General features: G+C 41.3%; 2 protein-coding genes across 7 annotated transcripts in view; both read right to left on the bottom strand.

Annotated features, from left to right (window-relative positions):
- The window catches only part of LOC110520187 (methyl-CpG-binding domain protein 5), a 60,764-nt gene extending 57,843 nt beyond the window's left edge, over window positions 1-2,921 (bottom strand). For 4 of the 5 annotated variants that reach the window (XM_021597332.2, XM_021597333.2, XM_021597330.2 and 1 more), the window contains exon 1: window positions 2,561-2,921. The gene's annotated coding sequence lies outside the window, so the exon portion shown is untranslated. The remainder of the gene's footprint in view (window positions 1-2,560) is intronic. The other variant, XM_021597331.2, reaches the window with a different exon arrangement.
- Window positions 2,922-4,758: 1,837 nt separating this feature from the next.
- Window positions 4,759-20,910, bottom strand: part of acvr2aa (activin A receptor type 2Aa) — a 47,771-nt gene continuing 31,619 nt past the window's right edge. Inside the window, exons 5-12 of one of the 2 annotated variants that reach the window (XM_021597328.2) lie at window positions 14,950-14,973; window positions 12,575-12,718; window positions 10,870-11,013; window positions 10,422-10,567; window positions 10,102-10,216; window positions 9,731-9,869; window positions 8,671-8,801; window positions 4,759-8,041 (exon numbers count right to left, since the gene is read on the bottom strand). In XM_021597328.2, coding sequence (XP_021453003.1) covers window positions 7,847-8,041; window positions 8,671-8,801; window positions 9,731-9,869; window positions 10,102-10,216; window positions 10,422-10,567; window positions 10,870-11,013; window positions 12,575-12,718; window positions 14,950-14,973 — 1,038 coding nt within the window. In that variant the 3' untranslated portion in view covers window positions 4,759-7,846. The remainder of the gene's footprint in view (window positions 8,042-8,670; window positions 8,802-9,730; window positions 9,870-10,101; window positions 10,217-10,421; window positions 10,568-10,869; window positions 11,014-12,574; window positions 12,719-14,949; window positions 14,974-20,910) is intronic. The other variant, XM_021597329.2, reaches the window with a different exon arrangement.

Below are 20,910 nucleotides of genomic sequence, written 5' to 3'. Positions count from 1 at the left end.
TATCAAATTGATTAGAAATACAGTGTGGACATTGTTAATGTTGTAAATGACTATTGTAGCTGGAAACGGCTGATTTTGTATGATATATCTACATAGGCATACTGAGGCCCATTATCAGCAACCATTACTCCTGTGTTCCAATGGAACGTTGTGTTAGCTAATCCAAGTTTATAATTGTAAAAGGCTAAGTGACCCCAAACTTTTGAACGGTAGTGTATGTCTACTTATGACAAGGTAAAAGGTTTATGTTTCTATCCACATATGATATGGTAAATATATCCAATGCAAAAAAACATCTACATTTAAATGGAATTAATATTAATTTCTGTAAATTCCCATATATTCCTGTTAATTCCCACCTCTGAATATTTCCCAAAATGTGGAACCCTATACACTGAACAAAGACTTCAAATTCAACATGTAAAGTCTTGGTCCCATGTTTCATGAGCTGAAATCAAAAATCCCTGAAATGTTCCATACCCACCAAAAGCTTATTTCTCTCAAATATTTTGCACAAATTTGTTTACATCACTGTTAGTGATCATTTCTCCTCTGCCAAAATAATCCATTCACCTGACAGGTGTGGCATATCAAGAAGCTGATTAAACAGCATGATCATTACACAGGTGCACCTTGTGCTGGGGACAATAAAAGGCCACTTTAAAATGTGCAGTTTTGTCACACAACACATCACCACAGATGTCTCAAATTTTGAGGGAGAGTACATGCTGACTGCAGTAATGTCTACCAGAGCAGTTGCCTGAGAATTGAATGTTAATTTGGCAGTACATCCAACCGGCCAAACAACCCAGCCCAGGACCTCCATATCCGGCTTCTTCACCTGCGGGAGGGTGGGGGCTATTCTCAGTAGCTGGGCCTGGTTCCCCAGTGGGTGGGCCTACAAGGCCCAACCATGGCTGCACCCCTGCCCAGTCATGTGACATCCATAGATTAGGGCCTTATGAATTTATTTCAATTGACAGATTTTTTTAATTGTTGCATGTTGCGTTTATATTTTTGTTCAGTGTACACAGATTGGTAGATTACACTATACTTAGATACTTAAAATACTGCCTGATACATGTTTGCTATGTCTCCGTTCTCAATAAATGGTGAAACACTAAATGTGATGTGTTCTTTGTTCGAAGGTATATGCATAAAATGGGCACATTATGGAAAACATGTCTCACACTCATAGTTAGTAGCAGAATAATGGATTGGCAAGAACTTGCCACCGTCAACTTTTACAAGGTTAGTTACAAAGTTAGGCTAATCATTTAAACCACCTAAATATATTCACATTCATTGAACATTTAGTATTTGAAACGCAAACATTAATTTCCCAACTGATTTTACTATAATCCTGCTGTCAATTTATCCTTCTCCATGCTTTATATTCCAACGCATCCAACATCATCATGCATGCCCACCATGATATTGGACAACTGCTTACATTTGAAAACTCATCTGGTTTAGAAATCAAACAGTACAAACCCCAAACGGTTACAGATCGATATCACTATCCAGGATTAGGATTTAGGGCAAAAAACAATTATATTAAAGTCAGGTAAATTATTACTGTGCCACACTCCTCTGAAACCACAGTACAATACAGCATAAGTGTGTGTGAGTTTTGTTAAATCCAGACGCTCCATCTGAACATTAACACGCATGGCTTGCGATACGGTTTTGATAGTATCAGCGATAAAATAAAAGTTAAAATTGACATCTTTTATAGGGTTAGTGTTCCCACATGGCCCCATCTCCATGTTACAGAACTTTACAGAAGACAGACCGAAGACCAAGGGACCACCTGTGTTAATTACCTTGCTATCTAGCATGCTCCAGAAACTTCGTCGCTGAAAAATAATATCGGCTGCAACTGTGATAAAGCCAGATGAAACAATGTCCAAGCACAGGAAGTTGGTGGCACCTTTATTGGGGAGGACGGGCTCGTGGTAATGACCTGATAGGGATATTGGAATCAAATACATCAAACACATGGTTTCCATGTGTTGATGCGCCGTTCCAGCAGCCTCCACTGGTGACAGTAAGTGTATTTTTGTTTTTAATTTGTAAAATTATTTTTGATATGATATGAAAGTAAAGAGCTTTATGTTTCTAAAATCATATCGCAATTGAGAATAGATACACGTTTAGATGGAGTACTTGGCTGTTTACCTCTGAAAATAACAAGGTCCTTGGACCTTAAGGAGTAACGGTAGGCTCTTTAAGAGTACATATTGGGCTACTAGCTAATGTTGGTTACCTAGCTGCCTTTACTTAAGGAGCTTGCTACTTGCTGGCTACGCTTACTACCCTGTTATTGACGATGACATAACATAAACACAGCACGAACAATTTCACAGCCAAGAACACGCTTAGTGAAGATAGCTACAACTTCAACAGTAGTCCCTGCATGACAGAATACATGTTTTTTCCCACATCTTTGTTGTGCTACTAGTCGCTAACTTAGCTAGCCATTTAGCTAGCTAACCAGCTACAGTAGAGTTTGCAAAAATATATATCTTACATTTGTAAACTAATATTACACTCTTACCTTAGTTACCTTTTTCAGATGACAAAAACGACACCCAGGAACCCGAGAATTTAGTAAAAATAACACCATGAACCGAAGCCCTTTGCAGAAATGTCAGTCGAGTCGAGCCAGGGCCAAAATTGAGACAGCCAGAGACCAGGCAGAGAGAGGTCTGTTGCTGAGGCAGGAGTCAGAAATAAGGTTTTAGCATATCCCAAATACCATGCCTTGCATTTAAATAGTCCACATTTAGCTTTTAAGGATTATGTGTTGAGAAATGTTGAAATAAGTCTAGGTTCAGGGTAGCTATTCCTTTGAAAATCAAGATTAATGCGCTCCCACGTACAAGTGCCACTGCTCGATTTCTATCGAGCTTGTTGGGAATAGAAATATGGGAGAGATAAATCGCGCATGCGCCACAGCTGGAGCCTGGAAAAAAGGTGTCCCACCATGCAACACAATGTAAATGGTACGCAAGCAATGTTTAGAGAAAGGGTCTGTGCTATCTGGGATCCTTGGGACGTCCATATGCCATTGAAGTTTAAATGTAGTTATTTAGCAGGAGATATGTTGAAACATTCTTGTATCTTCGAAAGTATTATGGTGCATGCATTCCATAATGCAGGCATATTCTGATTATTGAATACATTTTGATTATTTTGTACTTATAGTACATCACTGCCAGACAGCTGTTCATAATGCATCCATTGAATGCATTTCGTTTGAAAGATTTTCTCCACAACGTTCTATCACAATGTATGGCCTTATTGTATTTTCTATAGGTAGTGTAAATTATAATGTGCGTACATATTTAGTGTATCGGGCCCAGGATGTTCAATTCATGTTCATGCAGCCCAAGGTGTGACAAAGGGAATCTGAGATGCAATGGGCTTTGCTGCCATCTAGTGATCAGACGGAGCTCTCCAGCTCCCTAGGGTGCTGAGATCTACCAAACCACATTCATACTGTACTTAAGCACTGCTTCAGAAATTGTGCCAGCTTGGTAGATGAGAGACTGCACGAATCATCCTATTCTCACAATCTATCCTAAATCAGCAGCACAGTTGTAACATTCATTCACAGCCATATGCACATTAATGAGTTTACACAGGTGGTGGGTAAACATTGGATGAATGTTGCTGCCTCTTCTTCAATGCTCCCAGGACAGTGTGGTCTCTGAAATCCCAGACTAACATTGTTAACTCTTAAGGATCCGCCCCTTTTTTCTAATTTTCGCCTAAAATGACATACCCAAATCTAACTGCCTGTAGCTCAGGCCCTGAAGCAAGGATATACTGGTACAATTTGCAAGCATATTCTTGGTACAATTTGAAAGGAAACACTGAAGTTTGTGGAAATGTGAAAGGAATGTAGGAGAATATAACACATTAGATCTGGTAAAAGATAATACAAAGAAAAAAAAAGTAGTCTTTTTTTGTACCATCATTTTGAAATGCAAGAGAAAGGTCATAATGTATTATTCCAGCCCAGGTGCAATTTCGATTTTGGCCACTAGATGGCAGCAGTGTATGCACAAAGTTTTAGACTGATCCGATGAACCATTGCATTTCTGTTCTAAATTTTGTATCAAGACTGCCCAAATGTGACTAATTTGTAAATTAATACCTTTTCATGTTCAAAACTGCACTCTCCTCAAACAATAGCATGGTATTATTTCACTGTAATAGCTACTGTAAATTGGACAGTGCAGTTAGATTAACAAGAATTTAAGCTTTCTGCCAATATCAGATATGTCTATGTCCTGGGAAATTGTCTTGTTACTTACAACCTCATGCTAAATGCGTTAGCCTACGTTAGCTCAACCGTCCCACAGGGGACCCACCGATCCTGAAGAAGTTTTAACATTGTGGGAGGCAATCTGTCTGCCTAGGAATATTACAACAACAAAAAAATGTTATATATATATTTTTTTTAATTTAACCTTTGTTTAACTAGGTAAGCCAGTTAAGAACACATTATTATTATTCAATGACGGCCTATCCTGGCCAAACCTAACCCGGACGACGCTGGGCCAATTGTGCGCCGCCCTATGGGACTCCCAATGACAGTCGGTTGTGATACAGCCTGGAATCGAACCAGGGTCTGTAGTGACGCCTCTAGCACTGAGATGCAGTGCCTTAGACAGCTGCGCCACTCGGGAGTAAGTGCACCTGTTTTCATACTCAGAACCTCAAAAACAGACAGTACACATTGTTCAGAGCAGTCACTATACTTTATTTTAGTGGGAGAAATAGCATACAATTTATTCTGTACAATATTTAACAATCACTTCCAACCAAGCCCTGAAACTGTTTGTTAAATACTTGCAAAACAAAGGAAAAGATGACATGTTTATTTTGATTGTAAGATGGCCATTTATGCTTATGGTGAGAATATCGGTAGATAACACAAACCTCAGTTAACAGTGACACAATTTCTATTGTGTGATGACAAAGTAATGTCACCGTAACATAGAAAATAAAAACACCATAGCTGATCAAATCTCAGGTCATATTCCCACAACATTGTTAATTATACAAGTCTATGGTTGCACCATACAACTCGCCTTCAACACTGATCAATGTTGTGGGAACGTTGAGTGACAGCTAGGATGTCTGTCTGAGGTAAATTATGAGCCAATCCAGGGAGTCTTTACTAGCATAAAGATATATAATAACAATACTTCTTCTGAAAGAGAAGTTAGCATTGTCTGGGCCTTGACATAAATTAATAAAACCATTGTAAAATACAATTACATATAAAATAAACAACAAAAATATTTTGGGTGAATATTATTAACAATAGAAAGGATTTTTTATTCATTTTTTGCCTTGAGACCATATAAAACAACATCATGCTAAAATCACAATCTAAAACAACATTCATATGTACATACTGTGCATTTTCCATCCAGTCATCTACTAATGTCAGAGGGGTTTGGCTTTTAAGGGGGTATAATGTAGGCTAAATGTAATGTGCCTCCATAGAAACATAATGGTGTCATAGAAACAAGTAATGTACTATTTTTTAAATTTTTTACATAAAATAAACATAGAAACCATCTGAGGCCAGAGGGAGAGCATCTGTTTAGTGAGATGGAGCATTTGCACAGCAGCAGTGTTTTTTTTTTTAAGAATGGAAAATAAGGAAACATAAAGATTGGATTTGACTTTCCTCCTTGGCATCAGTGCTACAGATAATACAGTAAGTATATACCAAAATGGCAGCAGTTGCAAATCTGTCTCCCCTGCTTTTGAAGATTGCTCTGTTGTTGGCTCCCCATATCTACACTCCTGAATCAGTGGCTCAGGTTAGAGAGGAATAGCAAGAGTAGCATAGATGTCAGTGAGTGAGAGAATAATAAACCCTCCGAGCTACAGGCTTAGTCCTACAGATGCAATGACCACTTTAAATCCATAACTTACATATCATTGTACTATTGAGATGGCATACAGTTATTGCCAGAGAGGATGTGCGGGTTTATAGTCAGAGAATAAACAAAAAACAGCTGATTTCATTGATTATTAAAAACAAACGCTACATAGAGATTGAAAGTTGGTGCCATGGCAAGAAGCCACTGTCAGCCCCAACTTTGATTGCATACAGTTAACTGAGTAAAAGCGTAGTGTTACTATATCCCTGAATGTTATGTGGTAGGCTATAACAAAATATGTCTGATGGAGAGAAGCATATAATTGAGTCACCAATGTTTTGAGTACAATAGGACTACTAACATGACATATTCCGGGTTAGAATCTGAAAGCTGCAATTGGCCATTTTAATATTTTTATGTCTTGTCTAAGGAGCACATAGCCAAAGTGGTGGACATGCTGTTAGTGATGGGGAATACAAGATTGAAGGGGAACACATATAGATTTGATCATGATGGCTACTTTAGTAATGTAGAACACCTGACATGATCTGAATAACCCCTCTATATGGACATCTACCTGAAAACCACACCAGCTGTAAAGACCTCATGTAGGTACCCCTTGACTAAGATGTCTCCAAAATAATGGCACGAGAATCAGTCAGCGCCTAAAAGCAGAGAGGACGGGGTCATAGAGTAATGTGTGCTTCCTGAGACGTATTGAAATATGATGGAAATAGCAGACTACAAACAGAAAATACTACAACCAGGGCAGGGAGAAAGAGCAATACCGTTACAGCGGTTTGTAGACATTTCATTTTAAAATCAATAGAGGGTTTCGAACACCTGACACCAGTGTCACACACTTTTACATAGAAGAAAAGGGGGGGGGGGGGAAACATGCGTTTTAAATATTTTGTGGACACTGCAAATCTAATAAGGGAAATGCTTTTTAAATATTTTTTCTCTAATGTATTCATATTTTCAGGGATTTTCTTCTCAACATGTTTAAACGGTCTAAAAATGTTGGTAAAACAACAACGCTTACAGTCACATTTGAATAGCTGGGGCAACATATAAAATACACAAACTAAGGACTTAACAAGGCAAAAAACACTGATTTGTGAATGGCCATTTTTGTTGGCATACTCCATCATTTGAAAAAGCTTCAATACCAAACATGTCATCTGAATGTCGATGTCCTGTAGTGGTTTTAGTGTTATGAAGGAAAACATCATTTGTATGATGTGAAACTGAGGTATACCTTGTTAAGAGACTCAAGAGGTTGATGGTTATTTTTATAGAAATGCTGTGAGGCAGGTCCGGATAAATAACCTTGATTACGCTATTTTCTCTCTCTGTTGATATATGTACAGCAGCGATACACAGACATTCAGAAGCTGTTTCTTATTGGCATTACAATAGTCATTCATAGAAACAATAAGAGCAAATGTGTTTAAAAACCAAGTTGCCCTTTTTTATACTGAAATTAAATTAACTGTGTTTGTGTCGGGATTCTTCTTCTCTCCTGTTCCTCCTTTTCTTAGAGAAAAAACTGAAGTCAGTCCAGGAAGTATGTTTTCCTTTCTTTTACAAAAAAATTGTAATATCAGCCAAAAGGTCAACTTTAAAATGACTTTGTCCATTGTCAAGGTGCGTCCAGTGTGGGATCTAGATGAGTTTGTTTTCCCATCACCCCCTCCCATTTTAAAATGACCCAGGCGTGAGGAAGTCTTTAGGCACACTTGTAGCTAAAAGCAATAGGAACCAATTCAGACCTGGATAGTTCTCCATGAACCTAGGTCCACTGAGTGATTTTTGCCGCCACCTTGTGTACAATCACAGCGACGGATGTGGAACGAGTTTTGACCCTCTGCTCAGGGAGGTGAGTCTCTGTGGGGTCTGTTCTCCTGTCCTGTGTTAACTCATACGCCTAGTCATAGGCTGGACTCTTTAGGGGGGTAGTCCACGTTGGTAACCATGGTGACAACTGTGACAATCTCCTCGGGCGCAGTGACGTTGTTGAGGCGCTGCATCTGCACCACTCGCTCCTCTACGCACCCCGCCGACAGGCGCGCCTCCGCCTCGTGGTCCCAGCATTCCTCGATTGTCTCACACAGCATGGTCAGACCCTGGGAGGGACAGAGCACACACATTAGCACACACACGTTTACCCTCTGCGACACAAGGGCACAATGACACACAGCAAATGAGGCCCGTGTGGCAGCATGGTGGACAGAGACCAGACACTATTAGCTTAACTAATCTACTGTTACAGATCCACAGATTTGATAGGAGACACTAATAGTGCAGAAACTGTGAGGAGGCTACTCAGCAGACATTTCAGAAATGGCCGTTATCTTCTAGACTGGGGGGGAGAGAAATCAGGCCACATTCTCCGATCAATAAGTGTCTGCGTTGGGCTCGAGTTAGGATGCTCTGCAGACAGTTGGGATTCAGACAAACCGTCTTAGCTAAACGTAGTCAAGACATAAACAGGTGAGGTAAGCAGTGGCCTGGGCCATGGCAGGAAGAGACAGGCTTATACAGGGAAATTAACATGGAGCTATAATAGCCCGTTGTAATGTTAATGTCAAAAGCTGTTCAGTATTTGTGCTATTTTTTCTGCTCCGCAGAGCTTCTCTGTACTCTATGTCCTTACTGTTCCATGATGATGGGTTTTGGTAGTTTGTGGTAGTCACTGTACTGCCCCTTCAGTCACATTATAGATTAAGATACATGGAGTATATGATCTACTCACCGCGTGTTTCTGCCAGCACTCCCTGAGCGTGGGCCTCAGCTTTTTGTGGACCACTACCTCCTGCATGTCCTCCAGGGATGGGTGCTGGCCGATCTCCTCCTCAAACGGCAGCATGTACTCATCCACTGGGCCTGAACATACACACAGCACAATGTTACACACACATCTCAACACCACAGTGACCCATTCACAAAACAAAATGCAATCAATATAACAATAGTTTCTTTGAGCTAATAAAGAACATAAATCAGTGGTCAACTCAATCAGTGCTCTGAGTTTCTCATAAGGAATTCAGAGCTGATGCTTTCTGTGGTCTAATTAAGCAATAAGGCACGAGGGGATGTGGTATATGGCCAATATACCATGGCTAAGGGCTGTTCTTATGCACGATGCAATGCAGAGTGCCTGGATACAGCCCTTAGCCATGGTATATTGGCCATATACCACAAATCCTCAAGGTGCCTTATTGCTATTATAAACTGGTTACTAACGTAATTACAGCAGTAAAAATACATGTTTTGTCATACTCATGGTATACGGTCTGATATAACTCGGCTGTCAGCCAATCAGCATTCAGGGCTCGAACCACCCAGTCTATAACAGCTCTTGACCAGTGGAGGTCCCTCCGAGCCGGTGAGTTGCTCTGACCAAGCTCTAACTCCAAGTTGACCTCCAGTGATAACCACAGAGTGTTCCACATGCTGACCACCGACACAACTACCCAGGCTAGGCCAGGTCACTACTGCTCCATGGAACCAGACAGACAAAATCCATAACAACCGACTGGCCCCTGCTTAGACAGTGGTGGCCCTTGACCAGGACTATGGTAGTACTATGGCATTAAAGGACAATCCTCCTGGAGAGCTCCTGGGTATACAGGCTTCTGCTCCAGCCCTACACTTGCACACCTGATTTAGCTAATCAAGGTGCCGAGTAAAGTTAGAACTAAATCCTGCGGTAGGGTAGCTCGCCTGAGAGTAGGGTTGGAAGAGAGTCGTGCTCTCCAGGAGAAGGATTGGTCACCCCTAATGTATGGTCCTTCAAGGGAGTGTGCTCTTACCGTCGGCAGCCTTGCAGCGTGCGGCCAGCTCCCACAGCACCAGTCCCAGAGCATACATGTCTATCCTCAGGAATGAGTCCCGCTGGAAGTTGATCGCCCCCTCCAGGACCTCAGGGGCCATGTACCTCCGAGTGCCCACCTGGAAATGATAGACAAACACACACTGATTTGTTTGATATCAATATAAATCAATGGTCATGCTTGTTTTGGACAGTTTACAGTCAATTGTGGAATACGGTGTCTATTTTGGCATCAGGCAATACAAAGCACAACTATTGACAAGTGGATTCTATGATGTAGAATGATCCAGTCATTTTGACATCATGGAACCTATCAGACAGTCTCTCCACAACCTACATCCCATCACTCACCTGTCCGTGCGTGTCCCCAGCTGATTTCCCAGCCTCAAACCTCTGGGCCAGGCCAAAGTCAGCGATGCAGGCCGTCAGGTTGGACTTCAGAAGGATATTCTTACTCTTGATGTCCCTGTGGCTCACAGAAGAACAGAAACACACCAATGAGACAACAGACAGCATGGGAGAGGAAAGCTACCCATCACTTACAATAATATTATATAATATCTGGAAGCAGAGATATTTTGTTTGTGGTGGAAGGAGTGGATAGAATCAAATATAATAGGTTTATTGGAAGATAAGAACATGGAGGATAGATAGAAGAGCAGGAAGCTGACCTGTGGGCGATGGCAGGCTTGTGTCCATCCTTCAGACCAGGAATGTCTTCATGGAGGTAAGCCAGGCCCCGGGACATGGTCTGGGCTATGTGACACAGCTCGTTCCATGACAACACGTTGGCCTTCAGATAGTCTGTCAACGAGCCCTGGAAATGGAGGCATACAGCCAGTTAATATAACAGCACCTAGCAATGTGCCTCACCTTCAACATGCCACAATAGTCTGACATAATGCCAGCTGATTGTTCTACTTCTAACCACTAGAGGGCATGTTTATTCAACATAGATAAAACATCATTCAAGTATTCTCTGAAAATTAGGAAGAAACATAATTTTCTTCATGTTTATTGGGATAATTGTTCAATTCTAGCATGAGAACGTTGAATGAGTTCAGCTGAATGTGCTTTGTATTTGTGCTGTGGTCCTTTGGCCAGCAGGGGGGGCTGTACCTTCTCGTGGTAGGCTGTGATAAGCCACAGCTCTATGTCCATGTTGGTGCCCCTCTTCTCTGCTCCGAGGAAGTGGAGAAGGTTGTCATGCCTCATCCCACTCAGGTTGTAGATTTCATACTCATTGTGCCATGACTGCTTGTCCTGAGGATGACAAACAAGGCCACAGATTCACTACAAAGTGAAATGTATAACAACTAGTGAGTATTGGACTTCCCCCCCCATTATTAGATTGCAAAGTATTTGGTGGGGTAAACAAATTGTCAATAGATGCCAAAAAAACATTTATTTAACTGGTTAAAACAGTATAATATACAGTCAGGTCCAAAATTATTGGTCCCCTTGATAAAGATGAGCAAAAAAGACGAGCGGGCGCTGCGACATTTCCTTTTCAATCATGATTGCATTTTTTAGTTACACCTCGACTCAAGTTGGTTCAGTGCCCTCCACTTCTTTCCAAAAAAGACAGTATAAATAAATAATTCAAATATCGAGCTATATTGTATGCTCAATTATTTTTGAAAATGATATCCTTTTATCCTAATACAATTGCTAAGAGAAAGAGATTTTGTTTAAAAAGTAATAGATCGTTTTTTAAAATCTAAAACAGATAGGGGTCAACATGATTGGCACCTCTGTTTTTCAATTATTCAGCACCCTCACATTGTGAGGATAACGATACTGAGGCTTTTTCTAAAATGTTTTATGAGATTGGAGAACACATTGGGGAGATCTTAGACCATTCCTCCATACATAATCTTAAGATCCTTGATATCCTTTGTCTGCACTTATGGATGACCTTCTTCAATTCAAACCACAGGGTTTCAATGGGGTTCACGTCCAGAGACTGAGCTAGCCATTGCAAAAAGTTGATTTTGTGGTCAATTAACCTTTGGTGGATTTTGATGTGTGCTTAGAGTTATCGGCGTGGTGGAAGATCCACTTGCAGCCAAGTTTCAGTCTCCTGGCAGAGGTAACCAGGTCTAAAATGTTCTGGTACTTGGTAAAGTTCATGATGCCGTTGACCTTAACAATGTCTCCTGGACCAGTGGAAGTAGCCCCATAACATCAAAGATCCACCACCATATTTTACAGTAGGTATGAGGTTCTTTTCTGCATATGCATCTGTTTTTCGACACCAAACCTACCACTGGTGCGTGTGGTCAAAGAACTCTATTTTCAAGTCATCTGACCATAGTACCGCCTGGAGTTTGCTAAACGGCATTGACACTTGGATTGGAACTGGTGCTATGGATGATGAAAATAGAGCTCTTTTGACCTGTCATTAAAAATATATTTATTTTTTGCTTTACTTGTTAAACTAAATATTTTTCTCTGAGCAATTGTATTAGTATAATGTAAAAAAATAAAACAAAATCTTAGTATACAATATAGCTCAGTATTTGGATGATTTATTTTATAGTCTTTCTTGATCATCTTTATAAAGGGTGTCAATAATTATGACCTTACTGTATGCATGTTCTGTCATTATGTTAGTTAGTGCTTAGTGGTCAATCGAGGCCACTGTGGGTTTAGTGATTGGCCTCTAAGCTAAAGGGCTGGTCAGCCCAGGAGGATTAGTAAGGGCCTGGAACTTTAAGGCGGACGACGCTCTCCTCTCTCTCCCAAAGAAGCTGGGAAAGCCACCCTCCCCTAACCCTGCATTCTGCTGCAGGTGGTTAGTTAGTGGCTAACAGTACTATACCTGAATGGGGAAGATTTTGACAGCCACATAATCATTGAGTAGCTGAGCCTTCCACACGCAGCCGAAGCGCCCCCTGGCTTTGATCTCAATCAACTGCAATGGCTTCTGACCCAGGATGGGGGAAGGGGGCATGGGCCCTGGGTCCTACAAAGGAGAGGAGAGAAAAAGACACATCAACCTCACTGTTTATTACACAGAGGCCAAGCATCAAGTACAACGCTTTGCATATCGGCAAACTACAGTGACTAAAGAAGTAAGATACAAAATGGCTGCAGTGTAGCAAGGTCAATGGTTGGGCCATAACCTCAAGTCAAAGAAAAGGGAAACTTTAGAGCAGCTGCTGGGCTGGGCGCTATGAAGCTTTGACAGAAGGGGCTTATGGGGGCTAGGGAAGTGGTGAGCTTGTTAAACTTAATCACCAACCTCTGTCTCCTCTCTGGACTACTGGATGAGGCCTGACCTACTTAATGTAGAGTAGCAGGGGACGGACTACTCTGACTGACTGACTACTGCAGCACGTAATTATTCAACAGGGATGCACAGTCCTGGTCTGCAAGGAATCTAGTACCTGATTCACACTAAAGGGCCGGGTCAAAACGTACCGTGCTGGCTAGGATATTTTCTTTTCACATTGTTCTTTCTGGCTCGGTTTGGCTCAGTAGTGTAAAAAAGGATCTACCAGTCCAGGTGCGTCAATAGCCCCTTTGAAAGATAACAGAGGTGGGTTGATTTTCTAGTTTGAGGTAAAGTAATGGGACTACAGTTCCTTATCTGGAACTAGGAGTTCACATGGACTAGTCTGGGCCTTTCATGTCTATACAGCTCTGGTCTGTGCTACCCATAGATCATGTTTTATAGACATATCCTTCATAGCTCCAGACAGTACTAAAGAGAGACCTTTACCTTGATTCCATCAAGGAAGAGAACTACAAAGGCAGGCTTATGATGTTGATGACAGACCGGGGTGTTCTGGTCGCAATACTGACTGAGCATGACCTTTATGTGTCTACAGAATGTGGTGTAGGTCTACAGACTATTGTATGTTGAACCTATGGGTTTATGTCCGGAGGTGTAGGTGGGGTGGTCATATGGCTGTGTGTGTGAATGATTCTGACCAGGACCTATAGGCCTATGGTGACCTTTTCCATCAGCTAAAAAACATTTGTCAGCAGAAGCGATGGTCTGTTTCCCGTGTAAACTGTCTGTGTGGGGTGGTGAGTTTCTGGGCCTCTTATCAAAGCAGAACATCTCTGCTGCTACCTAACTCACTCACAGACCTGAAGGACCACAATATCTACAGCCTGCAGGTCACATAATAATATTGTGTTGATTATTTGTCCTCTAATGGTTGAGTTGAACAGCAAGGAAAGTAGTGAACCTCTATATCTATACAGAATGGTTGTCTTTCCCCATGGGGTGTACACATAATGGCCTGCATGCACATTGCTACTGTATGTGTACAGCCACAACGGGAAGGGAACAAAGAATACACTGATTAATGACAGCAAAAGGTGGAACAGGAAGGAGGAGGGACACCAAGTGAAAGAGGGAAAAATATAGGGCAGGATGTATAGGCTTGGCCTAAAGCATGCAGCTCAGGCCTAAATCCAGCTACACCCTGCACCTCCAGCTGCGTTCACAATGTTCAAGGTCATGTTTACATTTCCATTCTCTCAAGTGTCAATCATTGCACAGGCACTGCTAAAAATGAAAACAATGCAATTTTATGGTCCAGTTGTCCCTGTAGGCTGGGACAGGGCGGAGAGGCTAACACTTATCATCTTTATGAGTCATTCTTTTGTCTTCAACAGGCAAATCAATACTGTTGTTTACAAGATATTGATAATGGTTATCCTTGTACTGACTTAGTTATAAAGCATACCAGCAGGTGGTGGTTTGCTTCTGTTCAAAATGGTTATTTGGTGATTTTATATTTAAGAAGCCTATAACTTTGTGTCTGTGTGTGTTCTTAGCCACCATTCTCCCACCTCTCCCTTCCACCCCACATTGATATTAGCCACCATATCGATTAATTCACCATCACATTCTTTGGCTGCATTCATAGCATGCTCGGTCTCTTGCGTTCCAACCACTGAGGCATCGGTCCATGCACTTCGACTCTGCTGCAGAATCCCAAGCAGGACAGTGGATTTAACATATATCCGTGCACTATAAAACACCATTAAGGAAAGTAAAATACAGTGCGCCGTTACAACTGAAATAGAAATGGATAGTGTATTTGAGGAGGTGGCAGGCTCAGGCTTGAGGGATATGATAAATCATATTCATAAGAGATGCAAAAACAAATCCAACCAATAAACAGTCCTCAGTGAACAGATTGTAGCCAATTGCTGAATGAGAGAGACTTCTCTTACCTCTATCATAATATGAAAGGCGTGCTAGTTAAGGAAAGAAAACAACATTTCCAGCATGAGAGACATGGGTGCACAGAGAGTGGCAAAATAAATGACAATTGAGCTGATGACCTATGGACCAAGGATATAACACCACTCCTCTCCTTGTTATGACCTGACCTAGGATCAGGGACACCATGGTTTGTGCTGGGAGTCAACCATGCCTTCAACTGACCTCAATTCAGTTCACTGGAAGCTGTGGAGGCGAACAACAGGAGTGGGCCATTTTTACAAAGCAACATCTGGAATGAGTAACCAGTCAACCGTGAGTTCCACTGCTCACCTGCAGCCAAGTTTTCAAGTCACGACAGTGTCTGAGAGTCCATTAGGCCGCCTGTCTGCCTGAGAAAGCTTTCTATTTCTCTTTACTTTACACCCCGTTACAAAACCATCATATTGAAGCGCCAGCCAATTCATTCCTACACCATTCACACACAACTGGCTAAAGGCAATAGGGGTGAAGTGAGTGAGTGACAGCACTCACGGCTAAGGCAATAGGGGTGAAGTGAGTGACTAACAGTACTCACGGCTAAGGCAATAATGGTGAAGTGAGTGACTAACAGTACTCACGGCTAAGGCAATAATGGTGAAGTGAGTGAGTAACAGTACTCACGGCTAAGGCAATAGGGGTGAAGTGAGTGAGTGACAGTACTCACGGCTAAGGCAATAGGGGTGAAGTGAGTGACTGACAGTACTCACGGCTAAGGCAATAATGGTGAAGTGAGTGAGTAACAGTACTCACGGCTAAGGCAATAGGGGTGAAGTGAGTGAGTGACAGTACTCATGGCTAAGGCAATAGGGGTGAAGTGAGTGACTAACAGTACTCACGGCTAAGGCAATAGGGGTGAAGTGAGTGAGTAACAGTACTCACGGGGTAAATCATACATACTAATGTGTGTGTCACCATGGCACTATGTTTAGCGTGTGTGTGCGGAGATAGGCTACTGCTAACTCCAGGTTTTCAAGCCCAGCTATGTGTGCATATGACAGAGTGTTCAGCCCCAGGATGCTATAAAAATGACAAGTTGACGGTAAGCATTTCAGTGGCTGCCAACAATTCCCCCAGAATTCGCAATGGCTGTTAGAGAGTGTGATTACGCTTCTGGTCCCTTCCCTCCCCTGACACACCGCCAAGCGAGCACACACTGTTCTCACAAGCACACGAGCATGCGCACGCAAATGTGCACAAACACACACCTCTGGCAGCACTGCTGAAGCTAAATGCTACTGTAGCATGTAAATGAATTTGAGTGAGTGTGTGTGACTCAGTAAGTGTGTGAGTGAGCGAGCAAGTGATGCATGTGTATGTGTGTGCAAGCACGTAAGAGCCTGCACAAGACATAAAGCCCATGAGAATGTCAGAGAGTCAAGACTAGAGTATAAATAAGAGTATAAAATAAAATTCCAAGCAATGGTAACGCCTGTGAAATAAAGCTGACCAAGGACTTAAAAGGTCCCAGGTGGCAGTAAGCGAAATATGACAAGACAGGTGCACTCTGCTTGATTTGTCTGTCTGTCACTTCAGTGAGACCTTGGTAGTGGAGAGAAAGCAAGTGTTGGAAGGACATTAAGTAGGGTTAAAAGCCCTTGCGCCCTCTCTCCTCTCCCTCTCCGCTGAAGGACATGCTTACTCAGAGGGTGCCTTTAGAAGGCTGATGAATAATGAACAAGCATTCCTCTCCTCTCTTATCCCGCTCTTTTCCTCTCGGATCACATTGCACTCCGGGAATGGAGGTTGAGCCCTGGCCAAACAGCAAACCAAAGGAGTGACCAATCAGTGTGTGTGTGTGTCCCCACAAGAATAGTAAACAAACAAAAATGTGATCAACTGGGGACATTTTGTTAGTCCCACAAGGTCAAATGTTATTTTCTAGGGGGTATAATTTGTGATAGAATTAGGTTTAGGAGTGTCATGACTTGCCCTGGGGGGAGGATCATAGGCCCCCCTCTCTCTCCACAGTTTTATGACTTTACGACAGGTCATAAATACCTGGTAGAAACTGAGTCTACCAGAACAAAGAGCTTCTCTTAGTTCAAAACTAATAATCACCAAAGTGGGGGAATTAAACAATATTTCTACTTTTTGAGAATGTGGGAATGGTTCGTGGACACTTAAGGGACAGTCATGACGAGTGTGTTTCATTTGGTGATCTCATGAAGGATGGGAAACACACAACTGTATCTCTTAAAGGATACATTTCCCAGCTGTCAGGTTTACATCTAAATATGGTGAAACGTATGTGAATCAACATGAAACTATTTGTGAAAAGATGTGATGTTAACCTTCTAAATGAGAAAATATGGGTTTTCATACAAAGTTAACCAAGTCAGTAACCACACCCACGTGAGCATAGACATTAAGTCGGCATCATGGACCGCCCTTTTCTCTGAAGTGTATAAAATCCACTCCTGACGAAATTCACACCAGACCAAAACATGCTGGGTGACGTTGGTGTGTGAAATGGTTTAAACTACAACTCTACCAAAGAATAAGTCAGAGAACGCCGGGACAGGAGTCCCCCCGTTGGAATGGCTACAATTCTATAGGCCACAGAGACCATACAGCTGTAGTTTTGGCTACACGGCTGAAAACGGTTAAACTCATAGACTATCGATCACTACAGAATAAGAGCAAATCTTAGACATATAAGTACTAGTCTGCAGCTAGAAGTCTAGAACGAGAATTCCAAATGGTACTCTGAAGTATCCATTCTAACCCCCTATAACCACGAAAGACATTGTGACTTCTGAGAAAGTTAACCAGAGACTCTGATGAACTCTACAGGATGATTGAGTGTTTTCAACGGAGAGACAACAACGGCATACGGCCGAAAATATATACATTGCAATTATTCTCGAATGAGCGGCCGTTCATGTGCAAAGGATTAGCATTTCAATGATTATAATTATCCACTATGTGTAGTGAATCCATCTTGTCTTTCCCACTCTCTCAGTCCCCACCCCTTTCCTTTGTCTACCAAGCCGTCATATCGGCTTAGCCCACTAGGGTCTTTTCTATCATTCTTAGTAACCAATATCTACTGTTTGCTTGTTATGTAATTCTGTGTGATTATTTATTTATTTAGTTAGTAAATAAATGATTAAGCCAATTTGTATATCTTTGATTCATGATTTTAACTAGGGTTCATGCAGATATCCAAGGGTTTGTGACGTTCAGTAATGAGAATTGTTGAGGCAATTAATAATCATTAATGGAAGACTAATTGATAAGATATTAAAATATCTGAAGAATTATATTTCGGGAAATTCTAACTCTAATGCTAAACATTTTCCCGTGGTGACCCGACTTCCTAGTTAATATTAACATGATTAGTTTAACCTTACCAGGGCAGGCGTTCTGCTAGCGGAACCCCTCGACAACTTTGGGATAGAGGGCAGCATTTTCACTTTTGGATGAATAGCGTGCCCAGAGTGAACTGACTCCTACTCTGTCCCAGATGCTAATATATGCATATTATTATTAGTAGTATTGGATAGAAAACACTCTGAAGTTTCTAAAACTGTGTGAATAACAGAACTCATATGGCAGGCAAAAACCAGAGAAAAAATTCAACCAGGAAGTGGGAAATCTGAGGTTTGTAGTTTTTCAACTCAGCCCCCATTGAAGATACAGGGTGATATTAGTTATGTTTCACTTCCCAAGGCTTCCACTAGATGTCAACAGTATTTAGAAGCTGTTTTGAGGATTTTACTCTAAAGGAGGGGCTCATCAGGGCCCTTTGAGTGATTGGTCTGGCAGAGTGCCACAGCCTCTGTCTGGCGCACTCACGTGAAAGGTAGCTACGTTCCACTTCATTTGTACAGACAAAGGAATTGTCCGGTTGGAACATTAATGAAGTTTTATGTTGTTTGTTTATGTTATGATTGATTCCATACTCAGTTTGGCATGTTTCTACGGGCTATAACGGAACTTTTTGAACTTTTCGTCCGACGTTCGGCGCGACCTGAACACGCTTTTGGATTAGTTTACCAAACGCCCTAACAAAAGAAGATATTTGGACATAACTGATGGACATTATCAAACAAATCAAACATTTATGGTGGAACTGGGATTCCTGGGAGTGCATTCTGATGAAGATCATCAAAGGTAAGTGCATATTTAAAATGCTGTTTCTGAGTAATGTTGACTACCCAATATGGCGGGTATCTTTTTGGCTGCTTTGTTGTCTAAAGGCTGTACTCAGATTATTGCACGGTTTGCTTTCTCCGTAAATTTTTAAAAAAAAATCTGACACAGTGGTTGCATTTTAAGGAGAAGTTTATCTAAATAACAGTTGTATCTTTATCAATGTTTATTATGAGTATTTCTGTAAATTGATGTGGCTTTCTGCACAATCACCGCATGTTTTAGAACTACTGAACGTAACGCGCCAATGTAAACTCACTAACTAACTAACTTTATCAAACAAAACATACATGTATTGTGTAACATGAAGTCCTATGAGTGTCATCTGATGAAGATCATCAAAGGTTAGTGATTAATTTTATCTCTATTTCTGCTTTTTGTGACTCCTCTCTTTGGCTGGAAAAATGGCTGTGTTTATTCTGTGGCTTGGTGGTGACCTAACATAATCGTTTGTGGTGCTTTTGCAGTAAATCCTTTTTGAAATCAGACATTGTGGCTGGATTAACGAGAATTTTATTTTTAAAATGGTATAAAATACTTGTGTGTTTGAGGAATTTTAATTATGAGATTTTTGTTGTTTTGAATTTGGCGCCCTGCACTTTCCGCTGTTGCAGAACCCAAGTCCTAGACAGGTTAACAAGTCCAATACAGCAAATGAAAGATACACATCTTGTTAATCTACCCATCGTGTCCAATTTCAAAACTGTTTTACAGCAAAAGCACAACATATGATTATGTTAGGTCATAGCCAAGTAAAAAAAACACACCCATTTTCCCAGCCAAAGATAGGAGTCACAAAATGCAGAAATATAGATCAAATGAATCACTAACCTTTGATGATATTCATCAGATGACACTCATAGGACATCATGTTACACAATACATGTATGTTTTGTTCGATAATGTGCATATTTATATCCAAAAATCTCAGTTTACATTGGCACGTTACGTGCAGTAATGTTTTGATTCCAAAACATCCGGTGATTTTGCAGAAATACTCATAATAAACACTGATAAAAGATACAATTGTTATTCACAGAATTAAAGATAGACTTCTCCTTAATGCAACCGCTGTGTCAGATTTCAATTTTTTTTACGGAAAAACCATAATCTGAGAACGACGAGAGATCTGAACGAATCTGAGATCCGCCATTTTGGAGTCAACAGAAGTTAAGAAATAAGTATATAAATATTCACTTACCTTTGATGATCTTCATCAGAAGGCACTCCCAGGAATCCCAGTTTGACAATAAATGACTGATTTGTTCCATAAAGTCCATCATTTATGTCCAAATAGCCACTTGTTAGCATGTTCAGACCAGTAATCCATCTTCATGAGGCGCGAGCACTTCGTCCAGGCAAAAACTCGAAAAGTTCCGTTACAGGTCGAAAGAAATGAGTCAAACGATGTATGGAATCAATCTTTAGGATGTTTTTAACATAAAACATCAATAATGTTCCAACCGGAGAATTCCTATGTCTGATGAAAAGCACTGGAACAAGAGCTAACTCTGTCGGGAGCGCGCATCACGAGCCTGAGACACTCTGCAAGACCACCGACTCAAACAGGTCTCATGAGCCCCTCCTTTATAGTAGAATCCTCAAACCAGTTTCTAAAGACAGTGGACATCTAGTGGAAGCCGTAGGAAGTGCAACTTGACTCCATAGACACTGTGTATTCGGTAGGCCAAGCTTTGAAAAACTACAAACATCAGATATCCCACTTCCTGGTTGGATTTTTCTCAGGTTTTCGCCTGCCATATGAGTTCTGTTAT

This window comes from Oncorhynchus mykiss, chromosome 3 (genome assembly GCF_013265735.2).
Source record: "Oncorhynchus mykiss isolate Arlee chromosome 3, USDA_OmykA_1.1, whole genome shotgun sequence".
Lineage (NCBI taxonomy): Eukaryota > Metazoa > Chordata > Actinopteri > Salmoniformes > Salmonidae > Oncorhynchus > Oncorhynchus mykiss.
The sequence above is the reverse complement of the archived record's forward strand: the minus strand, read 5'-3'. Positions and strand labels throughout refer to the sequence as shown.